At 40.7% G+C, this 16,449-nt stretch overlaps 1 protein-coding gene across 1 annotated transcript in view; it reads right to left on the bottom strand.

Moving 5' to 3' along the window:
• Picot (putative inorganic phosphate cotransporter protein picot) overlaps window positions 1-90 on the bottom strand; it is a 50,164-nt gene extending 50,074 nt beyond the window's left edge. The window contains exon 1 of the mRNA XM_076814861.1: window positions 32-90. Within this exon, the coding sequence (XP_076670976.1) occupies window positions 32-75 (44 nt within the window). The 5' untranslated portion in view covers window positions 76-90. The remainder of the gene's footprint in view (window positions 1-31) is intronic.
• Window positions 91-16,449: the final 16,359 nt, after the last annotated feature.

Below are 16,449 nucleotides of genomic sequence, written 5' to 3'. Positions count from 1 at the left end.
TGCTTGCAACCCAAATGAAACGTTCGCTTACCGATCAAACGACGAGCCGCTTTCTGATCGTTTAGATTTAGACATTTCAGCTGCACCAGGAACAGGGCCAACGCGTTTGGCTTCGCACGGACGGAGAAGCGCCAGCGTGCGTCGTTTACTTTCAACGAACGTTGTACACCTTCGGACAAACGTAACGTTGCAAGCTTGCCGAACCACTCGTCACTGTATACAAGATCTTGCGATTCGTAGCACGTTATTCCGCCGATATTTCTGCCGGCATCGCGCACAGTGTTACCAACCCACCGGATTGTTCCGAATAGCTACGTATTTTTTATCATTTTCATGAATTAGTAACCTATAATCAGCAAAAGAATCACTTTTATTTGTAACGACTAATAGCGACATCTGTTGCCACACATTTATTTGTTCATCGGTACTGTAATAGAATCTCTCCGTCTCCCACAAAAAATACTCAACCAATGATCCATTAAGACGAAACAAAGGAATTAACGAATCTTGACACTTGGCATCCCACGACTCGCAACGAAGACACTCGAATCGTTGAAACTGAAAGAACGGTTGATTTCGTAACTTTTGCACGTGAACTTTCTTCGTAATTTGTGAATTTTCGTTGCGACAAAAAATTTTTTTGAGGATTTTAGGTGCGGATCGAAAAATAAGATGTCTAGAAAGGATTTGGGGAAGGACGGTTTCCATGAGCAAGGGAATTAGCTTCTTTCGTACCTGTAATAATTAACACTTATGAAGAAAATCCGTAGATCAATGGATTTTTGAAAGGGGGATCTACGGAATCCTACGGAATGTTGAACTTTTCTCTACGGATCCGAGTTGGCAACACTGATCGCGCATCTTAAGCGCCTAAGCGCGGAAGTAACCGGAACTCGGACAGAACTATTTGAAAGTGACAACTCGGAAGGAGCGGGATGGTACGGCAGGCAGCATAGAATCCCGATCGCGGCAGGACCGTGACAACAGTCGTTGAACGAAATACTCGTTAATTACGGGAAAACCGGTGAAATTTTCGAACGACGCCGACGCTTATGCCGGCAGAAATTGTGTACTCGCGTCTACGCGTGGATGGTAACTGGGGTAGTTGGCGCGAGAGTGCGTCGCGTACGTCCCGCTGGTCTCCGACCAGCTTCCCTCTTACGAAAGTTGAAGCAGAGTTTGTAGCGCCTCCTACCAATGAGGTGCGTACTAAACTGTGAATGTGTGAATTGGTGTGAATCGGGACGTATGTGTATGTGTATACGTGTAATGTACCGTTTACTTTAAAACCTGTCCACGGATCGTCGCGCCAGCGACACGTATGCAGCAGATAGAAGGATAAACATTGAAATTGAATATTTCTTCTTTTCTTAGGAAAAGAAAATATATTCAATTGCTTTGTATATCCTTCTATCTGCTGCATACGCGTCACTGACGCGACAATCCATGGTCAGACGGCCTTAGAAAGGGTAAACCAGGGAAAGTGAGGACACTTCCTCGTGTCTGCGCCAAACATTTCTAAATGACGACGGTCGTCATGGTAACATTTCACCAACGTCGAAAGGTTGTGTGTCGTGCTCACTGATACACGTAGGTATGGTGTGTGATGTACCTAGCGCCTCCTACCAATACGGTGCTAACTAAACGGGAAAACTTCAGCCAAACAAAGACGGCTTGGTCCCCCTGGGTGGCACAGAACCTTCCTTAAAATGTAGGCCTATCTTACCTACGCTTTGTCTAAATCTATATCTTCTTTTTGGTAAAAGAAAGAATTTGGTCCCCTGCTACGGAAAGACTGTAAGAATGACGCATAACACCTCTAGGGCCGGTATGAACGTGACGCGGTAGTCAGACTGTCCATTTTCCCAATTTTTGATAACCACAAACCGAACCAACAAATTTGCTCATGAAGAATCACCACTAACATATCGAATTGACAAGCTGTGTATTTAAAAGCAGTCTAGCACACCACTTTTACCTGTCACATCGCTTATCGTTTCGACGTTGTGAAAACGAGTATTAAGATTCGAATCGTTTATTTTATTATTACGTTTAAAGAAATAGGAAAGAAGATACAATAAACAAAAGTTCCTTAAAATAATGCAAGGAAATGTGAAAAGAATAAAATAATGTTGAGAAGGAAGTTGATGTATTCAACATCTTGTACTGATGTCGATAATTCCAATTATACTTGTTATAAAGTAATTATGTATAAGGATTGTGCAGGTGTGAAATAAAAAAATTTAATAAATTTAACCGAGAATACCTCGTCCGTGGTCGCATTCAACTTTATCGATACAGAATCGTTTACGGGAGCACAGACGAGGTATAGGATAGACCTATCAACCAATGCATTTTTCTGTCACCGGTTTGGGGGAGTCCTAGAACCACCTTACCATTTTTGTGTCGCATGCAACGTTACCGATGAAGCCTCGAAACAGATTGTAACGCTACGTGTGGTAGGAATTAGAATTCAAGAAGTCAGTCGAAACCCGCGATTTACAAATGATTCTGTTAGAGTAACAATTTAAAGATCGTTTTATAAACGTATTCCGTGCAACGACCGAGAAAGAAGGATCGCAACAAAACAAGAACACATACGCCTTTTAACCTTGCTATTCTATTCAGGTTTATTTAACGCCAAACAAATTTATTTAACATAAAAATTTATATAAACAACAACATTATTTGTGGAAGACATGTGTTCATGAGTTCAAAATCATCGAAGAAATCGACGAAATGAAATAAATCACGCAAAACCATCGAAGAAATGCATGAAATAGAATAAATCATGTAAAACCATCGAAGAAATACCTACCTGAAAGAGAATAAAATTCTGATTAGATGTCTAGACCGAACCAAACTCACTGAATGTAAGTTTCGCTCGATCTGGACCCTTAAACTAGATCGTAGGCTTTAGCTTGATATCGTTTTGCAAGTCGCAATGCTTGAGAAACGTTACCAAGGAACCGGGCACACCAACGCGGAGGTACCTACGAAAGTGACCCATCCCGAAACAAACACCGATCCCATCCACCCTCCATTTCAATAAACTCATCGCGTCCGTCATTGCTTGCAATGAGGGAAACGATGATTTGACTCTACTATTAGTGACAACCGCGAACGCGAAAGCGAAATCGAAAGAGAGATAGACTGACGATTATCGTCGATCTCTCTGCACTTATACAAGGTACTCGTATTCTACATTCTACAGCATGCATGCAAGAACATCTTAGCTAGCTACCAAGCTAGCATAATTCTAGGCCCTCTCTAGGGCCCACGAGCTAGGCCCTCTCTAGGACCCATGACTAGGACCCTCTCTAGGGCCTATGCCGAAGGCCCTCTCTAGGGCCCATGACTAGGACCCTCTCTAGGGCCCATGATTAGGACCCTCTCTAGGGCCCACGAGCTAGGCCCTCTCTAGGGCCCATGACTAGGACCCTCTCTAGGGCCTATGCCGAAGGCCCTCTCTAGGGCCCCTGTTCTGGGCCCTCTCTAGGGCCCACAAGCTAGGTCCTTTCTAGGACCTAGAATACCAAGCAGCTGAAAATTGAAGCTAATCGAAAATTTTACTTTACTTTCGCGATGAAAAAGCAATTAGAGCACCGGTGCTCTGGACAAATTTCCGATACGCAAAAGGTTGACTTTACTTTCGCGACGAAAAATCAACACGAGCTCCCGTGCTCTGTATAAATCATAGATCCGCAAAAATTTGACTGTAAATTCGCGGTAATAGAACTCTACACAAGAGCCGCGGCGCTCTTGAAAATATATGGACGCGAAAAAAGCGTGGACTCTACGATCGCATTACCGGCGACCATAAAAGATCTTGCTAGAATGCAAGATTGTTAGGAAGACTAGTTTCATTGAGACCCATTTCAAAAAATTTCGCGGTGACTCTACTTGACTCGATCGATCCGATTATTTTACGAATTATTATTAATCGATATAAAATTGTAAGAATCGCGAGCAACAATTGTATTGGTTTATCTATTATTTTTATTTTGAGACAGACACATGCATGTCACTATCTACGAGTACCTTGTATGGTCAGCTCAATCGATGCTGCTCTTTCGAACACACATGCATAACGTTTAGTGGCGCATCTTATATAATTGACATTTTTTTCGGGAACATTTCTATGATATTTCGTGAATATGGTTTAGAAAAGGACCACGCCATAAGGCTACTGCCTAGACGCCCTAGACCATATTCGCGAAATATTGCATAAGAGTTCCCCAAACGAATACCGACCATGTGAAAAGGGCCTCTGCATGTCGTGCATTTGTGTTGGAACGGCCAGAATCGAAAGAGCTAAGTAGCTGTACTACATGCACCCCCATTCAAAGAATTATAAAATGACTCACCGTTCGCTGTCATCATCGGTACTGCATCTCTGCAAACTCGTAACCCTCTGACCAGCATCCCTGAGACCAGCTCCCCTCTGATCACCATCCGTCTGACCAGCATCCCTCTGACCAGCAGCTCCCAGACGAGCACCCCTCAACTCAGCCCCAGCTTAGCTCTCAACGTTGCAGCTGCAGTTGGACTCGTGCATGACTCTACTTTCGCGGTGAAAAAGTTATTAGAGCACCGGTGCTCTCGACTAGCTTTACTTGCGCAAAAACACTGACTCTACGATCGCATTACGGGCGATCACAAACACTATAACTCAAACCGACAATTTATATTTAAACAGCAACTTTTAGCGCTCCTGTTTATTAAACGCGCACATTTCATCTATTTCACATTTCATCTATTTCACATTTCATCTATTTCACATTCCTTAGTTTCTGAATGTGTTTTTGTTGGGTAAGGTCTTTTTGCATGCATTATGTAGGAAGCTTATCCTACCAAATGCATTGCGTGCCTTAGGTATGATGCTTTTCCTTCCAAAATGCACGCACAAAGATTACGACCCACTTATACAAGGTACTCGTATTCTACATTCTACGGCATGCATGCAAGTACATCTTAGCTAGCTACCAAGCTAGCATAATTCTAGGCCCTCTCTAGGGCCCACGAGCTAGGCCCTCTCTAGGGCCCATGACTAGGACCCTCTCTAGGGCCTATGCCGAAGGCCCTCTCTAGGGCCCATGACTAGGACCCTCTCTAGGGCCCATGATTAGGACCCTCTCTAGGGCCCACGAGCTAGGCCCTCTCTAGGGCCCATGACTAGGACCCTCTCTAGGGCCTATGCCGAAGGCCCTCTCTAGGGCCCCTGTTCTGGGCCCTCTCTAGGGCCCACAAGCTAGGTCCTTTCTAGGACCTAGAATACCAAGCAGCTGAAAATTGAAGCTAATCGAAAATTTTACTTTACTTTCGCGATGAAAAAGCAATTAGAGCACCGGTGCTCTGGACAAATTTCCGATACGCAAAAGGTTGACTTTACTTTCGCGACGAAAAATCAACACGAGCTCCCGTGCTCTGTATAAATCATAGATCCGCAAAAATTTGACTGTAAATTCGCGGTAATAGAACTCTACACAAGAGCCGCGGCGCTCTTGAAAATATATGGACGCGAAAAAAGCGTGGACTCTACGATCGCATTACCGGCGACCATAAAAGATCTTGCTAGAATGCAAGATTGTTAGGAAGACTAGTTTCATTGAGACCCATTTAAAAAAATTTCGCGGTGACTCTACTTGACTCGATCGATCCGATTATTTTACGAATTATTATTAATCGATATAAAATTGTAAGAATCGCGAGCAACAATTGTATTGATTTATTTTATTTTTTATTTTGAGACAGACACATGCATGTCACTATCTACGAGTACTATTACCCGGCCGAAAGAAGATCCCCAAGAGGCGGGCTCGGGCGATACAGTCCGTCGCTATGACGATTGGTCGAATCACCTATTTGGGCACACTTTTAAAGACGCGACACACGTATTTTGGAGATTGGCTGAAGTAGGCACATATATTGTCGCACAGCGCGACGAAGAGAGCGAACAAAACCCATCGAGATCGAGTGGAATAGAGCGATCTGAACGACGAGCGCCAAAGCAATAGCGTAGGCATCTCAGACGGTTAACCATTAATATATAATAACATAAAAATTTCCTTATTTTTCACAATATATTCAGGAAAGTATTATCATTGGTTTGGTTAGATTTCTCTGATTAAAATAAGCCCAAACGCAATCTCGCACTGATTGTTTTTAATTGACATCATGATAAAAAAAATTAAGTTTAACATCGTATTATTAAAATCATTTAATATTTTATCATATTTCATTGAGGCTCATTTGTATCAGCATGAACTCTAAGTATATAATTACAGTTCCTAATAGCAAGTATAATTTTAAAATTAAAAATGAATATAATTTTCATACGTTCTTACCCTATAAATCTTCTGAGCTGCTGCTGCTGCTGCTGGTACCGCTGCTGCTGCTGCTGCTGCCGTCGCTGTCATCCGAATCGCTGTTTCCTAAATTGAATTCTGTATCTTCTATTATTCGGTCATTCGACCAATATTCCTGTTCGATTTTCTCTACGTGCCTACAAAAGTTCTCCCACTGGTTCTGCGTAATTTCACTTAGAGCTTCCCGAGTAAATGTTTGCAAATCATCTTTTGAAATTGTCGACGACGGATTCCTTTCCCTAATCTTCCTCTTCAATTGCGCCCAGGCCAATTCTATTGGGTTTAGGTCGCACATATACGGTGGCAGCCTCAGTACGTTATGGCCGTGTGATTTTATTAACTCGTCTATTTTATATGTTTTTTCGGCATTTTTATTTGTTTGCACCAGATGCATTAACTCAAATTTGGTCATTTGTTCATTACATTGAATTTTGTTTCTATTTAGCCAGTCTATAATATCGCCCTTCCTATTGCTTTTTGTCGGCGGTTTATTTTGTTGCACGGAGTGGTACGGGGCATTGTCCATAACAATTACCGAATTATGCGGAATGTTCGGTAATAATTTTTCTTCTATCCATTTGACAAAATTTTCTGCATTCATTTGACCATGGTAGTCTCCTGTAGTGGTACCGGATTTGAAAATAAGGTCCGCACCATTTACAAACCCATTTTTTCCACCGGCATGGACAATTATCAGCCGATGTGAAGAACTATTATTTTTTAACACTCCTAGCATATCCTCGCTCTGCCAACACTTGCTAAAACACAAGGTGTTGTCAACCCATGTTTCGTCCATATATACAATGTTTCTGTTTTCACTTCTATAATGTCGTAAAGCTTTTAAATATTTTTCCCTCCAAATCACAATATTCGGTCTTTCAATTAGGACCTTTCGAATGCTATTGCTCTTCCTCCATTTAAAACCCATAGACTTTAATAATTTATATAGAGAATCTATTTTCCATGGAAAATCTATCTTTTCCCGTATCGCACCCAACAATTTTGGAGCAGTTGGTACAATTTTTTTTTCCACATTGAACTGAGCTGGACGAGAACACTTGATTTTGTTTCTCGTCCACATTACCGTGGTCACACAGCTACAGTTTTTGGCGAAAACTGAAAGACTCTTTGCGTTTACTTCTTCATTGTTACGTGTAGTGTTAATGATAGAGTAAGTGCACGGCAACATTAAACATTATGCCGCCACATAAGAAAGGACAGACAGTTCGTAGTGATGCGCGGAATATGGTGAGGAGGATTATAAAAAAGTGTGAAGAGGAGCGTGATGCAGATAGGCCTCTCCATCCAATGCGCCAACCTACTATTCGCGTCATGGATTATACGGGGTTGTCAAAGAAAACAATTCAAAAAATTCGAAAAGAAAGTTCACTAATTTCAGAAGACAAATTATTATCGTCACCGGGTAAAAAACGTCCGCGGGGCATTCTAAAAAAGTTTTACTGCTCCAATGAAGATAAGGCTCTAATAAGAAATATTATTTATGGATTTTATGTGGAAAAAAAAATTGTACCCACTGCTCCAAAATTGTTGGCTGCGATACGGGAAAAGATAGATTTTCCATGGAAAATAGATTCTCTATATAAATTATTAAAGTCTATGGGTTTTAAATGGAGGAAGAGCAATAGCATTCGAAAGGTCCTAATTGAAAGACCGAATATTGTGATTTGGAGGGAAAAATATTTAAAAGCTTTACGACATTATAGAAGTGAAAACAGAAACATTGTATATATGGACGAAACATGGGTTGACAACACCTTGTGTTTTAGCAAGTGTTGGCAGAGCGAGGATATGCTAGGAGTGTTAAAAAATAATAGTTCTTCACATCGGCTGATAATTGTCCATGCCGGTGGAAAAAATGGGTTTGTAAATGGTGCGGACCTTATTTTCAAATCCGGTACCACTACAGGAGACTACCATGGTCAAATGAATGCAGAAAATTTTGTCAAATGGATAGAAGAAAAATTATTACCGAACATTCCGCATAATTCGGTAATTGTTATGGACAATGCCCCGTACCACTCCGTGCAACAAAATAAACCGCCGACAAAAAGCAATAGGAAGGGCGATATTATAGACTGGCTAAATAGAAACAAAATTCAATGTAATGAACAAATGACCAAATTTGAGTTAATGCATCTGGTGCAAACAAATAAAAATGCCGAAAAAACATATAAAATAGACGAGTTAATAAAATCACACGGCCATAACGTACTGAGGCTGCCACCGTATATGTGCGACCTAAACCCAATAGAATTGGCCTGGGCGCAATTGAAGAGGAAGATTAGGGAAAGGAATCCGTCGTCGACAATTTCAAAAGATGATTTGCAAACATTTACTCGGGAAGCTCTAAGTGAAATTACGCAGAACCAGTGGGAGAACTTTTGTAGGCACGTAGAGAAAATCGAACAGGAATATTGGTCGAATGACCGAATAATAGAAGATACAGAATTCAATTTAGGAAACAGCGATTCGGATGACAGCGACGGCAGCAGCAGCAGCAGCAGCGGTACCAGCAGCAGCAGCAGCAGCTCAGAAGATTTATAGGGTAAGAACGTATGAAAATTATATTCATTTTTAATTTTAAAATTATACTTGCTATTAGGAACTGTAATTATATACTTAGAGTTCATGCTGACACAAATGAGCCTCAATGAAATATGATAAAATATTAAATGATTTTAATAATACGATGTTAAACTTAATTTTTTTTATCATGATGTCAATTAAAAACAATCAGTGCGAGATTGCGTTTGGGCTTATTTTAATCAGAGAAATCTAACCAAACCAATGATAATACTTTCCTGAATATATTGTGAAAAATAAGGAAATTTTTATGTTATTATATATTAATGGTTAACCGTCTGAGATGCCTACGCTATTGCTTTGGCGCTCGTCGTTCAGATCGCTCTATTCCACTCGATCTCGATGGGTTTTGTTCGCTCTCTTCGTCGCGCTGTGCGACAATATATGTGCCTACTTCAGCCAATCTCCAAAATACGTGTGTCGCGTCTTTAAAAGTGTGCCCAAATAGGTGATTCGACCAATCGTCATAGCGACGGACTGTATCGCCCGAGCCCGCCTCTTGGGGATCTTCTTTCGGCCGGGTAATAGTACCTTGTATGGTCAGCTCAATCGATGCTGCTCTTTCGAACACACATGCATAACGTTTAGTGGCGCATCTTATATAATTGGCATTAGTTTCGGGAACATTTCTACGATATTTCGTGAATATGGTTTAGAAAAGGACCACGCCATAAGGCTACTGCCTAGACGCCCTAGACCATATTCGCGAAATATTGCATAAGAGTTCCCCAAACGAATACCGACCATGTGAAAAGGGCCTCTGCATGTCGTGCATTTGTGTTGGAACGGCCAGAATCGAAAGAGCTAAGTAGCTGTACTACATGCACCCCCATTCAAAGAATTATAAAATGACTCACCGTTCGCTGTCATCATCGGTACTGCATCTCTGCAAACTCGTAACCCTCTGACCAGCATCCCTGAGACCAGCTCCCCTCTGATCATCACCCGTCTGACCAGCATCCCTCTGACCAGCAGCTCTCAGACGAGCACCCATCAACTCAGCCCCAGCTTAGCTCTCAACGTTGCAGCTGCAGTTGGACTCGTGCATGACTCTACTTTCGCGGTGAAAAAGTTATTAGAGCACCGGTGCTCTCGACTAGCTTTACTTGCGCAAAAACACTGACTCTACGATCGCATTACGGGCGATCACAAACACTATAACTGAAACAGACAATTTGTATTTAAACAAGTTCGAAAAAATTTCCTTTAAATTGCAAGGTGTCACGCAATTCAGACTTTGAGAAAAATTTCCAGCAGCCACATTGGGCGCTCAATGAATTCTGATTCTGTCTGATAGAAAAAAGGAGTGGCCTCTTCGGGCGTTTAAGGTTTTTCAATCTTAATGTATGGAAGGAGTAGCCTTTTTGGGCGCCTAATGCTTTTTAATTCTAATGTACCATCATCAGGTCTCATCCTTTTTAATGTTAATTAAAAAATACAGCAGCCTGTTTAGGCGCATGATAATTCCGAATTGTAAAAGGAAATAGAAGCAGCCTCATCAGGCGCTAATGGCATGGAATGCCAGAAAAATTCCAATTCTACTCTAAAGTGTTAGTAAACCCTAACCCAGATCTAATTCTTCCCTGAAACTAGCAACGAATCTCTTAGTGAATTCTTTATTAAAGAATTCACCAGAGAAAACCTCGGCGAATCCCTCGGCGAATGTTTCGATGTTGCGCTTAAAACTGGACTTGCCTGGCTAAATTTTCTAAGTTTCGCAGCACACATATACACTATACTTCGTTATACTAACCCTTTGGACTGTGATTGCGGTATAAGGTAAAAAACTACTAAAATTATTTCCAAAGACTTTACTTTAAAGTCCAAAGGGTTAGCATGCGCGCGTAAGAAAGATAGACGAGAGGTTCTCGTCGATCTTTCTACACATATGCCATTACAATTTCTTTCGCATATTTTAGAGACACACTTGCACTGGTTTCAAGTGACAAATAGACGCTAAGTATCTCATTGCAGAGATAGAAAAAGAATTGAAAAACGGACACGGATTCGCCGTCGTGAGAGATCTCGAGCTGCTCGATACTTACACTCACGCATTGCAGTTGCACAGACAAAACGCTAATACGCGACCACCATTCATCCAGCCCCCCATTAACGGGAGTTCCCCACTAGGGGCCGCGCCTGAGGGGTCAGACTCACAGCAGCCCGCCTCACAATTAAATCACATGCAGCTGCAATACGCGCTCCCATCACAAAGCCGACAATTTGCACAGGCGAGTGTATCGTGCCCGAGCATCTTGTGCTAATTCAAGATCTCTCCCGAGAGCGAATTATATTACCGGAAAAAAAGAAAAGAGAATTGAAAGTAGGAAATAGAAAATACACTATGACAAGTCTGTAAAAGTATACTAAATGCGAAACGACACGGTGCACGGTGAAGCTAATTGTAAGCAAAAGCAAAGGTAAAAGGCGTCACTCTCAACAAGCAAGCGTACCTCTACCCTTAAATCTAGCCTATCGCACTCTTTACAATGAGCCCTAGTGGCATAATCTATTGCAAATATGCACTTGCGTAACTTTCGAGGGATATGCGAAAGCTAAGAATCTCCCGATTGAGATTGCAAAAGAGACTAAACGACTAAAGGACCGAAAGGCGCGGCGCGACGCGAACATTCACCCTCGATCCACCGAAATTTCGTTTCTACATGGCATGCTCCATATCACGACTTTACACAGCCATGGCGAGCGTGACCGAGAACGAGAACGGTCGCACATCTTCGTCTAACAATGGTCCTCTGTGTAAAGCCGTAATAAGTTGTACCCAGCACAGCCGGCCTATGAAGGGCGAGAACACCATGCGCGAAATAGAAATCAGTGATCGAAGGCGAATTGTATTTCTAGAAGGGTGTGTTTGGCACTCTTATATTTAAAAAGAACGAGGCGGAACAAAAGCTTATCGCTCGAAGTACGCAAGTGCATTTCTGAATAGATGTCCAGACCGAACCAAACTCACCGAATGTAAGTTTGGCTTGATCTGGACCCTTAAACTAGATCGTAGGCTTCAGCTTGACAACGTTTTGCAAGACGCAATGCATTGGAAAACGTTACCAAGTCCAGGCACACCAACGCGGAGGTACCTACGAAAGTGACCCATTTCTACGAAATATTTCTGGTCCATATTCGACCAATGCATTTTTGAAAATTTGGAAAAATTCTTACGACTAAAGTTCTTAAATTAAAACTTAATGGACTCTAGGACTATGGCTAGTTAAAACTAAGCACATGTGCAAGTTCTTCCGCGATGTATAAAATTTGTAGGTTTAGTGGCTTAAAGTTATTTTTATGCAAGGGAGAAAGAAATTTAAGTTCATATAGCAGCCACTTTGGCGGCAGTCATTTATTATTATACTGTTATTTTATAAAGGGACCATTTGAGGTCGAGATATCAGGTGGTAAGAGTGGCAATTTTTGATTTCTCGTAATATTACTACCAGTGTGTCTTAATATTTAGCACATGCAACGGGCAAGCAAAACTAGCGAGCATAATAACCAAGTAGTACCAAAAATTACTGTCATTGTTTATTAAGAGAATCTAATGACTCGAATGTAATTACCGTTAAGAGAGAAGATTTGAAAGAACTCGCACGAAAGAGTTCAACTTCAGAAATGTAACTCGTATTCGATACATTAAGCATCCGGAATGATTGTGAAATTAAAGAAAAGAAGTTTAGAATGTTTGAAACGCGATATTAAAACTCCTATCGCGAATTTAAAATTTATTCATTGTATTTTTCTACGTGTATTAAACATTTGGAAGTACACGCATTAAATTTTACTATTCGCGAGTACTAAGTACGTATTCGTGGTCACTATGCTCGCTACAGTAATCATTATGTTCGATAGCATACAGAAAAATTCAAAGAATGAAAAAGTATCACTCACCGTTCGTTGAAAATAGTCTCACTGACAAGCATCCCCTTTTAGCAGTAGCTATTCGATCTGCAGGCGAATGTCCAGCAGTTGCAGGGTCAGTACCCCATAGAATGTGTCACACTTCCAAATATGTCACATTACTTTCGCGATGAAAAAGCAATAGGAGCACTGGTGCTCTGAATTAATTCTAGATGCGTTAAAACACTGACTTTACGTTCGCGTTCACATTACTAATACGCAGGGCCACTGTGCACTATCGAATACTTTATCGCGAAATAAGCACTGATTCTACAATCGCATTGCACACGATTACAAAAGCAGTTCATGTTTTTAAACATATCTCAACAGTGGAAAGATGTGTTCGGACTCGAGTAAAGCGTTTCCAAAATAGTCCTCTAGGTACTGAGTGTAATGTAGTGGAATCTCGTTGAACGATCTCCCACATAGTCCAGTTATCGATGAAATTTATGCAGGAATCGAGAAATCACGAAATAATATGTACACGCACTCACTGATGCGATCACCGTCGCGAGTAAAGTCGAACTGACAGAGGTGACACCGCTTGGCAATGTTGTGACGTAGGGGTTGTTGGCGGTGTTATGGCGCTCGACCGACTCCCAGCTAACTGGAAATTCGTCAAGGCCAGAAATAATTTTATGTAGACACAGTAATTCCACGATGAAAAATCACTTAGAGCACCGGTGCTTTCACTTAAATAGTTCTGTATGCGCAAAACATTGACTCTGCACTCGCGTCCACACAGTGCTCTATGAAATACTTTATCGCGAAATATGTACTGACTCTAAAATCGCATTGCACGCGGTCACAAAAGCACATCACATTTCTAAACATCTCTCAGCAGTGGGAAGTAGTGTTCGGGCTCGCGTAAAATGTTTCCATAAAGGCATCTTGGTATTGAGTGTAATGCAGCAGAATCTTGTTAAACGGCCTCATACATAGTCCAGTAATCGATGAAATTGATGCACGAATCGAGAAATCACGAAATAATATGCAGGTACATTCACTGATCCGATCGCTGCCGCGGTTGAAGTCGAACTGTCAGCTTACACCTTTCGTGAATGTTGTCACATTGGTAGAGGTTGCTGTCGACCTCAACTGTTTCCCATGGAAGTTGAAATTTCACAAAGGCCGGAAATAATTCTATATCGCAATGTCCATTGCGAAATATGTACTTTTCGCAGCTGCAGCCATGCACCCTGCTCTTTCTATGTATACATATATGTCTTTCAAAGTTGAGGAGATGTGATCTGACTCGAGTACAGTGTTTTCAAAAAAGTCTTCCAGATACTTATTTTTAGTGTATTGCAGTAGAATCTGGACGATCGACCTCCCACATATTCCAGTAATCGATGGAAATAATACATTAAGATAGGTATACCATGGCATTTTAAATGTTCATCCGTCCGATCCGTCCTCCGACTTTGGTGAACGTCGTTATTGAACTCCATTAATTCACATATCTTGAGAATTCCACATTACTTTATTTTATATATTTATACATGTGGAAGGAAGGGAAGGAATGATTTATTCAAACATTTCGAGTTACATTTATTTTTACATTATATCAAAGTATTACTATTTAAAGAAATTCTTGTATCTATCTACTTATTTAGGATATTTGACAATCGCAGCAATCGCATCGGCTCTGTTCTCACCAATTACCAGGTCTCGCTACGAGGAGGTCGCAGCGTTTCGAGGCCCGTAGAGAGACTGCCTATTTATGTTTTATTCAGAAAATCTAATGACTCGAATGTAATAACTATTAATAAGAGAAGATTCATAAAACTCATATGAAATATTTAAACTTGAGAAGCGTAACTTGCATGCAAAACATTAAGCATCTCGAATGATTGTGAAATTAAAGAAAAATTGTTTAGAATGTTTAAAACGCGATACTAAAACTTTTATCTAGAATTTAATACATATATATATATATATATATATATATATATAATCGTTTTATTCGGTAGCATGTAGAAAGATTGAACGAGTTGAAAAGTTGCACTGCTATCTCTGCAGATCGCCCCCCCCCCCAAGAGTAATAAAATAGAAAATATTATGACATTGTGTATAATTCTGTATAAATAATTAATGTGAATTTAATTATTTATACAGAATTATAATTAATGTGAATTTAATTATTTATACAGAATTATAATTAATGTAAATTTAATTATTTAGGTTACAGTATCAGATTGAGATATTAAAACATAAGTTACAAGCAAATTTTAAATCTTGTGAAAGAGGGTTAAAAAATGTACTTATGTACTTTTACATATTTCGCCCCCTCCAAGAAAGGCTCCTGAATCCGCCTCTCCAGGTGGCTCGGCTGCATCGGGGGGAGGGGGATGGACCCGAGTTGAAACCCTGACCAGGTCCTCAGCAAGTCCAGGAAGTCCAGGAAGTCCAGGAAGTCCAGTAGGTCCAGGTAGCTCGGCAACTGCAGGGTCCCCGGAGGTCCTCCAGGCCCGGAAGACCGACGACGACTGAGTACATGAAGCTCTGTGAGCTCCTTATCTAGACTTCGAGGAACGATGTCTCCCGATCAAAACAAGGTCGACGGTTAATTACAATTGCGAAATCCAACGAATTCTTCGGCAAAAATGGATTTTCTGCTAAAATATACGTTCCATTGGCTATTGCTATGACAAATAATGTTAACAACATTTACCCTAACCGCCCAGTAGAAATTATTATTAACTTTGATCGATAGAACTTGAGATATCAAGCAATTAGTAACATTTGATCTTGAATTTGCAAATGATTTTCTACGCCGAATGAATTCTCTTTTATTCTCAATGTTTAATTGTTCGATACATTAATGTTAATGCTTATACATATCATCTAGTATTATTTATAACGAATAAATACATTTTAGTGGAACTTGGTGTAAATGAATAGTTGCAGGAATATTTGGAGAAATATGAGTGACATACTTGTTTCTCCCCCTTAGTTACTAAGATCGACGAAGTATACGATAGAACCACGGTACTCTATGAAACACTTTTTGGCAGGCACAGGCACTGACTCTACAATCGCATTGCACACGCTTACAGAAGCACTTCCTGTTTTTAAACGTCCTTCAGTTTCTGAAAAAGTCTTCTAGGTAACGGGTATATCTAAATGGAATCCTGTTAAAAGGCCTCCCACATGGTCCAGTAATCGATGAAATTTATGCGCGAATTGAGAAATCACGAGACAATATGAACTATGACGTGCACACACTTCACTGAACCGATGAATTTCTCAGCGCTAGACAAAATTTTATTTCCCAATGCGGGTTTCAAAAGTAACTCGACTTGCAGTTGCATCCATGCACACCACGACACTCGTGCATCATGCAACCTTCTGCGAGTCTTTTAAGAATTAGATTTTACTGTAAATTTTAGTGTTGGCCATAAACTAATACTCGTAGCCAGTAATATCCAATTATTATTACTTCAAAAGTGCATTAGAATCTTGCGGGAATGTCAGTAACAGCGTGAATTTTTAATACTTTTCGGCGTACGATACGTGAAAAGGTTCTACTACACGCAAAGTACTAATAAACAATGTCATCTTGCAA

This window comes from Andrena cerasifolii, chromosome 6, assembly GCF_050908995.1.
Source record: "Andrena cerasifolii isolate SP2316 chromosome 6, iyAndCera1_principal, whole genome shotgun sequence".
NCBI classification, from domain to species: domain Eukaryota; kingdom Metazoa; phylum Arthropoda; class Insecta; order Hymenoptera; family Andrenidae; genus Andrena; species Andrena cerasifolii.
The sequence above is the reverse complement of the archived record's forward strand: the minus strand, read 5'-3'. Positions and strand labels throughout refer to the sequence as shown.